General features: G+C 39.7%; 1 protein-coding gene across 1 annotated transcript in view; it reads right to left on the reverse strand.

Moving 5' to 3' along the window:
- slc35f4 (solute carrier family 35 member F4) overlaps positions 1–10,439 on the reverse strand; it is a 36,351-nt gene extending 25,912 nt beyond the window's left edge. Inside the window, exon 1 of the mRNA XM_036593916.1 lies at positions 10,123–10,439. Coding sequence (XP_036449809.1) covers positions 10,123–10,342 — 220 coding nt within the window. The 5' untranslated portion in view covers positions 10,343–10,439. The remainder of the gene's footprint in view (positions 1–10,122) is intronic.
- Between the last annotated feature and the right edge of the window lie 2,458 nt (positions 10,440–12,897).

Here is a 12,897-nt window from a genome sequence, read left to right on the forward strand (position 1 = left end):
CCCAATTTCACAAGAGACTGATAGAAAGAATGAATTGTTACTAATTTCTCAAGCCAAAGAAAAAAGAGGAGAAATATAAGATCTCAGTTAATATGTGGAAGACCTTATTACCAAACTGGAAAAGAGCATTTCCAGAAGAAGATTTGTTAAACTAAATATCTTGTTGCCATTGAAGTTAGCATCAGTGCCGCTATGGTGAGTGAGTTAGCAGCCAGTCAACACTGGAGTAGCCAGCCAACATGGGACCTCCTGAATACCAGGGGGTATTTCGCACACTGATTATATTATAAACACATTAGGCCTTTTATTATTATTAACTGTAGTTAACTCCATCATCTGGGACATACACTCAGTGCCCTTTTATAAGTCATCTGGGACCTTATTATGATTTTTTTTGCCATATCAAGATTGGCCTGCATTATTTTGACCAACACTTTATATGTTTGTTGGTTTATGTTAATACCTTGACACCCAAATAGCATCTGTGATTGGTCAGAATGCTCAGAGTACACAAAGAAAACATTCAGTGATTGGTTATTTGCATATTGCACATTGCTGGGATATAATGTGTATCCCCACTTGAAACTCACCATCACAAACAAGGGCATTGTAGGCATTGCCTACAGAGACCTGTTGTCACGTCATGGAGAATGATTCTAAACATGTCCCCCCCGCTCCCCCCATGGCAACGGCCAGGCCCTGGCGTTTTTCCCTGATGCTCTGCTGCCATCAGCCCATTCACAGCCTTTGTCATTTAGATCAGTGACATGTTCCTCCACTATTGTCTACACGCCGTGCCCTGCCTTTTATACGTCTCTATTAAGCAGCGCTCTAGGAGACGTGAGAGTGCAGAGAGAGAGAGAAAGAGAGAAAAATGGAGAGAACACCCACACACTAAAAGCGTTCGGCATACTTCATATCCACTTACTTAACTAAGACCTCTTAAAAGACCTACAAGTGTGGAGGATATGAGTGATTTGCATGGATATTCAGTGGCATCTTTTCACCACAGTCTCACCAGTCATTGCCAGTCTGGAAACTACATTTACATCTGTCATCTAGAAATGTCTGACTTTTTCACAAATGCTCTGATTTCATAAATCAGAGTTAGCTAAAGGTTTCAAAGTTGAGGAAGCAGTAACATTTTAAACATGGTTTTATGCAATACACCAAAAATGAAGAGGGTGCCATCTAGTGGACAGGACACAGTGTTACATCTCTAAGTTACACATTTATCCTCCACCACACCACACCAATTTCTAAACTCTGATTATAATCTATTTTAATTTTCTGTCCTTAAGCACTGATTTCCAATCATTTATTGTGAACATTGTTGTATATACGTATCTACACTTTGGTATTATTCATTTCTCTTTTACAATTTGTATTTGCTGTTATTGAAATCAATAATCTTTAAAAACAAACACAGATTAGTCTACATCTGTAAGTTGCAACACTATCATAAGCTTTAAAAATGGCCAGTTCCTGATGGTTCTTGCATCACCTCTCTCTTTGATTTACTATAGCAAGCTCATCAATGTGTCAGGTGAGCTCAATGACTAAATGAGTGTCCAGATGTGACTGCTATTATTGGATTAGTAATCAGAGTAAGTAGGTCTGCGGTCATGGAGCCATCCTTCACTACACTTTACACTCCCCCACTCCACTTAGTGACAGGAGGCTGGCATTAATGTTAAATGACCAGATGGGGGCACTATGCCTATATTTAAGTCACCGTGTCCTAGTGTAATTCATCAAAAATGAAGAGAATTGCATAGGCAAACACATTTTCTAAGATATTTTTCTTTTTCCTGAGGCGCTGTATTTAGTTTGAAATATAACAGGCCCTCTTCCTACCAACACACTTCATTACAACCAGTCAGGGAGGGGAAAAGGTATGTACTCATTACACACACATACCTCATGCATAGAAGTGTAAAGTCCAGCAATGCATCATCTGATCTGAAGGAGGCAGTTCAATTGCATCAATGTTGTAGTGTTAAAAAAATATAATCAATTCTAATGATATTTAATAAAGCATACATTCATTTCTTGGCTAAACTAATATTCTTTAAACATAAAAAAAGCTTACTGTATTGTTTTTGTTCCTCCAGTCACTCCATTACACGATCAGTGTACAATCCTGTTTTCAAAAAAGTTGGGATGCTGTGCAAAATGTAAATAATAACAGCATGCAGTGATGTCAAAACCATTTAAGCCCTATATTTAATTGAGAATAGTAAAAAGACAAAATATAAAATGTTGAGACTGAGAAATTATATAGTTTTTAAAAAATATATGCCCATTTTGAATTTAATGCCAGAAACACATTTCCAAAAAGGTGGGACAGGGCATTGTGTTGCATCACCTCTTCTTTTAACAGAATTCTGTAAGCGTTTGGGAACTGAGGAGACCAACTACTGTAGTTTTGAAGGTGAAATGTTTTCCCACTCTTGCTTGATATAGGATATAGGATTTTAGCTGCTAAACAGTCCGGGAACGCCATATGTTTTCAAGGGGTCTGGACTACAGACAGGCCAGTTCAGCACCGAACTCTTTTACTACAGAGCCATGTCTGGCTGAAATAATCAAGGCCTTCCCTGAAAAAGACATCATCTGGATGGCAGCATATGTTGCTCCAAAACCTGTATAGATCATTCAGCATTAATGGTGCCTTCACAGATGTGCAATTCACCCATGCCATATGCACTAATTCACACATGCCATCACACATGCTTGGCTTGTGAACTGTGCACTGATAACAAGCTGGATTGTCCCTCTCCTCTTTAGCCGTGAAGATAGTCCACGTTTTCCCAAAAGAATTCCAAATTTTGATTTGAAAGTCCACAGGACATTTTTCAATGATGATGCATGAGAAATTTTTTAAAGTGAACCTGAAATCAAAATGTGCCATTTATCATTTTAGTTCATGTCAATGGTGTCATTAAGCATAATTTATCATACAGTACCATTTGATAAAATGATCCATCAAAGTTTAGTGACTTTTGTCCCAAACATTACCATGCATCAGTGGGCAGAGAAAAATAATATTAAAGATCATCTTTCACCTCCCTCTACTTCCACTCTTACCTGCCATAAAGCAACAATTCTCAGCTAGCTCAGAGACCCTCCCTATAACAGAAAAAGGCAATGTGACTTCTGATTTATGTTGACTTTAATTCCCACCTGTACAGTGTTGTTTAGTGCTCTAGCAAGTATGGAACACCTAATATGAACAAGCAAGGGCTATTTACGTGGCCAACTGCACTTATAGCATAAAGCTATGACCCAAATCCCAGTTGTGATTAATCTCTGAATACCTAAGCAGTGCTGTCACTTGTAGTAACACTCAGTGACAAACAGTAATTGCCAAAATTATATTCACTGCAGATGTAGTGACATGGGAATTATGCGCTGATCTCAATGCCGATACATAAACATTTATAAAATGTAGAAAGTGGAACTCCCTCTACCTGGATTAGCATGACTGAGAAATATAGCATTTATTACTATGTTACAAATGCAGTGAGATGAACAAAATGCAGACTCTGTAGCACAGAAATCCATCATCGCTTAAACGTTCTGCTCTTTTGGAATAGAGCAGGGCGGAAACTAACACAGGATAAAATGTAACATGGATATTTTATATGATTAAACAGATTCAAGGAGAACATACTTTCTGTCCTTCTTGTCTTCTATAAGCAACATTGTCCGCAAATTTTGATAGCAATAAGACAATGAGTGCGTTTACATGCACTCAATAATCCCATCATAATCGGATTTCTGCAGTTATCCGATTATTCAAATGGTCATATAAACACCATACTCCGATCTAGAAATCTGATTAAGAAATCCCATAAAGAGAGCTGAATTTTAGCTCAGTAATCAGATTTCTCAGTGCATGTAAACTCTTACTCTGATTTCTTTCAGATTTCTCAGTCTGCTCATGTGCAGAACAGACTGCTGTACCAGAAATAAGCAAGTGGCGTTGCCGCGAGATGGCAGCAAAACACTTTTGGAAGGACGCTGAAACCAACTACATTCTCGATGACATGAAGGATTTAAATATTCTTCATCTTCTAGGTGATGTATGTTCATTTTTTCATTATGTTTCATGTCATCTTCTGTGAGTATATTGGCTGGTTGTAAAGCAGAAATCCGATTACTGCCAGACTCATGTAGACCCGGAGTTTCACATTATCTGATTACTCAAGTGCATGTAAACACGTTGATCGGATTACTGACAAAATCTCATTTTCTGCAGTTATCAGATTAGTAAGTGCATGTAAACGCACTCAATGATAGCATGATATTTCTCAAGATGCACTGTTTTTAAACAGAAAAGAAACTTTTTATCATGAGCATTTGTCATTTACTGAATTACTGTATAAGTTGCAGAATTCACTTCTAAATTATTTTAATCATCTGTTAATCACTGTTTTGGAGCTTGTAAACAACTCACAGTGAGAGCTAGCCAGGCTAAAGTACAGCCTCAACATGGCAGACCCAGCCTTCCCAAATATACAGTGTAAGAGGTTCATATCCTCACGTATATATATTTAAAACTGTCCACTTTCTGAAGTTTTTTAACGCACAGATTAATGAAAAATGTACCACAGATAATGTAATGCAAATCAAGTATATTTAAAATTTATTGTGCTGACATTTGCTCTTCTGCTTTGTGGTTACATCTTATAAATCAGCCAAATCTAAACAATCTAAACATGTATCCCTAATATTCATCCACTCCTCACCTTCACTCTCAATCATCAATCTGCTCCACTTACAGCAGATGCAGGAGAGTGAGGTAGTAGAGAGTGTGGTGTTTTTCCCCACTGGGTTTTAGTTTTTACTAACAAATGTCTAGGCACTAATTCACAGCTAAGTCCAAGCACTAGCTGTTTAAGCTCGGTTGGTTCGGGCTCGATTATTTAAGTCAGCAGCTTGCTCTAAAGTGTCTCTATTTATTCCCAAGTGAGTCCACAGCTAACAGTGCCTCTCTGGTTAAGTAAAAGTGTAGCGTCCCATTAGGCTTGCGGGTAAAAATAGCTCGCTAGGCGAGGAGAGGATGTGTAGGGAGAGATGGAGAGATATGAGTGCTGTGATGAGGCCTACTCTACACTCACAGCACTCAGGATAAATGTTTAGATCACACCCGCATATATTTCTTTCTAATCACGTTATGAGGAACAAAATCTCTCGGAAACTCTTTTTCTGTGCTGATTCTAGCTGATTATTTCCGCTACAGTGTTGTACATGATTATCTGCTCAGACTCAGCGGCATCTAAAGCATCATTGATCAGCTAATGATGGAGGATTCAAAGTAGTGTATCTCCAAATTGTACCATTTAACAGATTAATATTGCTAACATATTATAACAGATAATAACAGATATTTTTTCAGTGGCAGACAACTGTCAACCTAACAAAGACTGTGTACACTGTATACTGCATAACTAGGATCTCTATCTGTATTAACATTATAGGGAAATATAACATTTATTTCTATAGGGTTGCAAATACAGATGCACAATAGTATTGGACTCATATCTCTGCAGATATTTGCTTGAAAATAAAGTTTGAACACCTGATCAAATTACACATTTTGTTGATTTTCTAAGTGAAAATAACGCCTCCTCTACAGAGAACAAACTTATATATGGCATGTTTCTGCTAATTTTAGTGCACAATTTCTATTGATTTGTTGAGTTTAACAGATTGCAAAAAACAAAACATACAATTTTTTAAATTCAGCAAATAAACAGTAATAGTGCATTAAAATGTGCAGAAGTATGTTCTCTGTAGAGGATGTGTTGACTTTTCACTCAGAAAATCAACAAAACGTCATTTGACCAGGGGTGCCAAATCTTTTGCATACAACCATATTTAATCCAGCGTCACTTAAATATTCTGCTCTTCTCAAGTACAGCAAATATATCATCAAACACTAGTTAGAAACATAATTTGGTTGAATCTAAACATCTGTCGAATCATGATCATCTTTTCGGTAACTGCCGATACCAATATGATTCCGATATTATTGTGCATCCATAGTAGAAACACACAGTAGGTGTTTCTAATAAAGAGGACAGTCATTGTATGTTTTACATTTTTCTAAACAGTCACTCCTTTGCTTGCTTGCCTTAAGACACAAATTATTCATAAATTCTTCATAAATTATTAGAGATTTCTGTCAATAGAAAAATGCATGTAGAGGACTGTGTGATTACACGTTAACAGAACGTTTCCCTGGACTCGCTCTGTGTCCTCTCATAACACTCTCAGCCCTCCACACTGCCTGATTTTAACAGCTATGCGTGGGTGTGATTTCACAACAGAAGGATAGAAAGTCCCCAAATTATGACCACTTATAAACCTCAAATCCACAAACGGGGGGACAATATTTGAAATGCAACTGAAAAGAGAAAGCAGTGATTTGTAAATTCACGATTGTAAATCCAATGATTTGTATTTAAGTAAAAACATCATAAAAACAAGGTATTTAATGTTTTAAATTGTCAACTTCATTGACCTTCTTTACTTTTAATGTAAGTCAATGGGACCAGACTTTTTTCCAAGTCATTTTGGGTCATTTCTTTTGATCCATTCATCATGAAATTGACACACAGTGTAAAGGGCAACAGGCATTTTCAAAATGTCAAAAACTGAAAAACGACAAAAATGGAGATGGTTTTCTTCCAACAGCAGTGATATGCTCATTCTGATGCCTGGAACATGTTCCAAAAAAGTCCGGGACGGGGGCAGTTTCAAGACAAGGAACGTTGTGAAATGTTCAAAAACATCTGGTGAAGGTGACATTCTAGTCCTTTATGAGCAAGGATGGGTTGTGGCTCACCGCTGTGCCATAAAAATGCCTATGCGAATAACCCAACAGTTTAAGAACTACGTTCCTCAATGAGCAATTCAATAAAATTTAGGTGTTTCATCCTCTGTCAGGAATAAGAATTGGCCAGCATTTTTGCTCAAAACACATAATTGGCAATTGGCCAATTTATTTTTTTTTTAGCCAATCTGTGTTGCAATTTCATGACATAAATAACATGAGTCAGGTAAGTGCACTCCCACTGCATTTGAATGCTGCAGTTACACCTGTGCCAAAATGTCACTGCATAATTATGCATGACTCACTTTGTTAAGTGGCCAGTCACCTCTTACTTTTGATGTAGCACTTCATGTGATTCATGTTATTGATTCAGGTTTTAAAAGGCCAATAAAAATCGGCCATTGGCCAATTCAACTGTGTAGAAATTGCAATCTGAATCAGCCACAAAAATTCAATCGCTGCCTCCCAACCCTCTGTGGCGCATAATATCAAAGCTTTCAGAGAATCAGCAGAAATCTCTTTACATAAAGGGTGAGGCCAAAAACCACACATGAAGGTCCATAACCCCTCTGACAGCAATGAATTAAAAAGGGGCATGCCTCTATGACGGACAGATATTAACACATGGGCTTGGGAACACTTTGACAAACTGTTGTCAATAAACACTGTTCATTGCTGCATCCACAAATCCAAGGTAAGACTATACTATGTACAGCATAATCCATATGTCAACAATGCTCATTAATTCTGCCTTCTCTGAGCTAAAGCTCATCTAAAATGGACTGATTCATGGTGGAAACATGTACTGTGGTTTGATGAATTGACCTTTCAGACTGTTTACAGAAATTGTTCTTCAGGCCAAAGAAGAGAAGGATCATCCAAATCGTTATCAGTATAAAGTTCAAAAGCCAGAGTCTGTCATGGTATGGGGACATATCAGTGTCCATGGCATGGGTAACTTGCATATTTTGAAGGCACCATGAATGCTGAAAGATATATATATACAGACTTTGAAGCAATATATGCTGCCTTCTAGATGACGTCTTTTTCAGGGACAAGCCACATTTTGAATGTGTTACAATAGCAGGGATGTGTAATCAGAGAGTGCAGGTGCTAGATTGGCCTACCTGGAGTCCAGACCTGCCTCCAGTATGAAGTGCAAAATATGACAACGAAGGCCCTGTACAGTTGCACAGCTAAAGAATTGGCAAAAAATTCTGCTTTCAAAACTGTCTTAAAAACCAAAATGATTATTAAGTGTTGTTAAAAGTAAAGGTGGTATAACACAGTGAAAGTTTGCAATCAGTGTATATTTACAAAAAACAATCAAGTTTACAAGGTAAAACATATATCACAAATATCATGTTTTTGTACTGTTTTTAATTCAATACATATCAAAGATAATTTACTAATCACTGCTTTCTTTTTTTATTAGCATTTATGTACTGTTTCAACTTTTTTGGAATTTGGAATCTCGTATATCAGGATATGAATACATTCCTGCACTTGATTCACATATACTTGTAAGCCTAGTACCGCAAGGAGCATATAAAACGTGTGAGAGATATGCAGTGCATTCCTCTATAAAGCTGTTGGAGTAGGATTTTCATAGGGAGGTCAGAAGACTGCCCTTGCGCAAGGACATTGTGGTCCTGCGCTTGGTCCTCTGCCACTTTGCCAGTTTGGAGTTTTAACTGCGGTGCGTGGTGCAGCACCTCATGCGTGGCACGCTTATGTAATGCGACTTGTGGGGTGAGGGAACATGCAGCAGTCTTAGTGTTACAGGCCTCCATCCGCCGGGATGCTGATAAATATCACACACACACACTGTGATCTTCATTACACATGATTCATGCAGGCACGTCCTGCGCTGGTGCAATAATGGCACACCAGAGACGACGAAGCCCCGCTCTTCGTCCAGGGCTTTGCCACTGTGCTTTCTGAGCAAAGAGCCAGATCATCTCATTAGCGGCACTCAACCACATTCACACAACCCATTAGATTCTTGCTTGCTCAGTGAAACCTTAACAGCAACATCTTGAATTGAGCCACAACTATTTGCATGGCAAGCAATTAGTGCTGAGTGATATATCGTTTATTAATTGTTATCATGATACTGGCTTTTGTAATACTGATATCATAGGCTTGTATATAATTATAATGTTTTTTTTATTGTGTGCTTTTAGCATCCTGATCAATCACAGCTATAAAAGGCTATTTCTGTGGATGTTTTGATCAATAAATGTATTCATGTAATCTGCTTATTTTGGCCAAAATACAGGCTAATAATATCACCTTATTGTTTTTCGATACTTAGAAAGGCATATAGTAATCACTATACTTAGCAACATAATCTCAAAACTAGTATTTTGCCCATACCGTGCAGCCCTAGGAGCTCCTATATGAAACATAGTGGATCTATTAATAGAACAGCAGGACTCAAGCCATTAAAACTGCCTATTGTCTACATATCTCCATGCATATCAAGTCGTCTGCAGTTTTTATCAACTTGTCATTGCATAATAGCTTTACATGCTGGGGCATATGTAACTGCTTAGTCAACTCTTTGGAGAATAGGCACTCTTAGGAGAATAGCAGCTCTGTTCAATTAGTTGAGTCTGCTGCAGCCAGTAGTACAGCAAAAGCCACACAGGAGAGCCAGCAACATTAAATTAACTCCTGCAGAGCACATAAGAGCACATAGTGGAGCACTCTGCAGGAATTCATTTCACACTAGTGGAGTTCAATTTAAAAGTGGCGATTTGACTCTGTAGAGTGAGTGACACAGCGTGCCACGATAAAATGAACTAAATGGTGCAGTTTCTTGGTCAAGAATGGATAAGAAAAGGTCTTTTGGCTTATTTTGTCCTCATTCCAGAACATACAATTTACAATGAGTCCAAAGTTTGCTCAGGAACTTCTCCACATGAGTCCACACCATGAGACATGTACTCTTGATTTTCAATCTATTAGCTTTAAGCTTTGAGGGGAAATCTGCTTCCACACCACCCACCAGTTCTATGCAAATAACATTAGTCTTATACACACATAAAACCCAGCCAAGTCTAAATGCACTCCCCCATCTCTAATTGCTCCACCACACCAGCTAGTCTTCACTGCCATCACATGGACACGGACGTGCTGCAAAGAAATGACGCTCAGCGCTGATTTGTTACACAAAGAAACGAGAAAGGAGCAACTCGAGCAACAAAAACATGCTTCTATCTGGTGCTCTGATCCCTCAGGTGCTTCGCCTCTCCCCCCACACACCCACTTACTTCTGTGGCTGGAATATCCAGGGTAGTAACCATAATAGCCCGTCATTCGCAAAATGCGGTCCTCAATGTCATGCACCCCGTTGGCCGTCACTTTGGGTTCTTCCCTGTAGGTCGGGTGGTTCTCGGCTTTGGGGGATTTGGGGGACGCTTTGCCTGGGAGGTGGGAGCTCCTGAGCGGCTCCTGGCGGACTCCGAGCTGCTCCACTACCTCGCTCTCCATTCTAGCAAAACAAGCTAAAGGCCAGCTTCTAGGTAACGAGCGAGAACCCCGCGAAGCCCGCTGTCGAGAGCATCACCCCACAGCGGAGGACACACACATTCCCATACACACGGGGAGAGTCGCGCTGCTGAAACTTGGCTGGCGTTCTTCACGCGTTCGGACGCCAGGGGGCGCAACGGTGAACGCGAGCAAACGTAGCGCTGTGAGCGTGGATTCAGAATAGCTGCAGGCTTTCGGGTTTTTTACCCACCCGTATTCCGACAGACCCCGCCTCCTGCGCCGGGATTGGCTAATACTGCACCACCTCTTAAGCCACGATAGGTAGGCTGTTCGTGAGTATGAACAACAAGCCAATTCCAGACTAGCAGGCGGGATGATGACACCTAGTGAAGGAGGAGAGAATTGTAATGTTATAATAATAATAATAATAATAATAATAATAATGATAATAATAATGAAAAGAAGAAGAAGACTAGAAGTTTAATATAAAGAAAACATTTTTCATACTCAACTTCACTACGAAAAATTTAAAGTGAAGAGGGATACTCCTACAGCATAGAGGTATTATTAGGGGTGGGGTACTATTAGCTAATCATAGCGGAGGAGTTAATAATAATAATAAGAAGAAGAAGAAGTAAACGACGAAGAAGAAGAAGAAGAAGAAGAAATATTTTTTACAGGGATTTCTCACACCCAAAGTCGCTAAGGAAAAGGCGCTACATGAATTAAGTAGCCAATCAGCGTAGGAGGCAGGATATCTTTAGCCAATCCTATTGCAGGGAGCACATCATTACAACCAATCCTAGCGTAGGCGGAGGGACTCTACTAGTCAGTTCTAGTGCAGGAGGCGGGCTTTGTCGGAATACGGGTAGGAAAAAACAACGCTGCACTGATGCGCCAAAGTGATTTTAAAGGAGGAGGACGAGGAGAACGAGGAGGAGGAGGAGGTGGGTCCCGGTGACTCCGTCGTCATGGAATGATTCTCCTCCTCAGGTTCTTCATTCCGTTTCCTCACCGCAGGCCAGTGACAGGCCATATGGGCCGCTCTATGCCTTTTGTGGCTCACAGACACGAAACACACTGTTTATTATTTATTTGCCCAACTAGACTAGAAACCAGTGCAGATAATTACTTGTTAACGTGCTGATAGACGAAGGCCAACGGCGAGAAAATGAGTTACTTCGAGGAAAATATTGAAGTGTTCTTTGATTCTGTTCCTAGAAAGCTGAAACTACATCCAACTCGCAGAAGCATTTAAGTGGGCTAATTCTGTTTGCCTCTTCATATAACCGGCCAGAACAGACTGTCACTTGGCCGTTCCATGCTCGGGGTGTGTCCTCCATTTTCGGCATATGTTGGGCTTTAATACTTAAGGGCGTTCCCTCTGGGTGCATGTCTGTTTACTGAGTAGCCTGGTGTGCAGCGTTCACTGAGCTTTGATGGAGAGAGTGTAACGGGTCCAAAGGAGCATTTCTAACAAAAGATTAATATGCAGGCAGTGTTCTGAGAGAAATAGAAGCTGGGAATATGGTGACGTGAATATGAGTATTGCTATATGAAACATGTTACTGTCAGGAATTAGGACTATTGATTCTGTAAGCAAGAGCAGCAGTAAACATCTTAAAGTTCTGTGATAAGTAGAGGAAGTACAAATGTATATTTTACCAAAAAACTGCCAACTTTTATAATTACCGAAGGCAATGTAACTCAAAATAGAGTTATGGCAGTGGTCTCCAACCCTGGTCCTGGACAGTTACCTTCCAGCAGAATTTAGTTCCAATATGTGTTCAGTAAGCTGCCCCACCCCTTACCTAACTCTATTACATCTGTTCCAGCCAATCAGGCACTTGTGAAGATGTTGATTAGCTGGAGCAGGTGAGGTAAAGTGTAGTCTCTGCAGGAAGGTAGCTCTCCAGGATCAGATTTGGAGACCACTGAGTTATAAAATAACTGAAATTTGGGGGAAGGACCATTCCTGCCCTATAAATTCCAGTGTCCACCTTCTGTGTCCCATGCCAAGGTTTTTCTCAGTCACCAAAACCACCTCATCATCTGTCTCTGTTTCTTAGTCCTATGTCAGTCCTAACACATTTATAAAGATGGGGTCTGGCCTTCTGGCCTCAAGGAGAAGCTGTCCAGAACTCCAGCTCAAGTTCTCTCCCCTCGCTTAACAGTTTCCCCTAGTACTACCACTACTACAGGCATGGTCTGAGCTTGCAAATTGTTGGTATGATTTAAGATAGACAGTGCTGTGCAATTGTTAGAGACCACTCTTTATTTATTTAATTTCCAGTCTAAACTGCCATTAAGTGTATAATATAAAGTTATTTTTCAGCATCAGGAAAAAAGTGCAGAAAAAACATGGAGCTGTCAAGAAGTCATCACTGAGAAAAAGGAGGAGACATTACACAAGAACCTCAAAAATGTATATTTGACTTGTGGACTAAGATTTCATGCACTGATTAATCTAAATCGGAGATCTTTGAAGGTAAGAGAAGGCAGTACATATGGCACCAAAGCATTGAATGGCTCAATCAAAGATGTGTGCAACCATC

Source organism: Colossoma macropomum, unplaced genomic scaffold (genome assembly GCF_904425465.1).
Source record: "Colossoma macropomum unplaced genomic scaffold, Colossoma_macropomum, whole genome shotgun sequence".
Classification (NCBI taxonomy): Eukaryota; Metazoa; Chordata; class Actinopteri; order Characiformes; family Serrasalmidae; genus Colossoma; species Colossoma macropomum.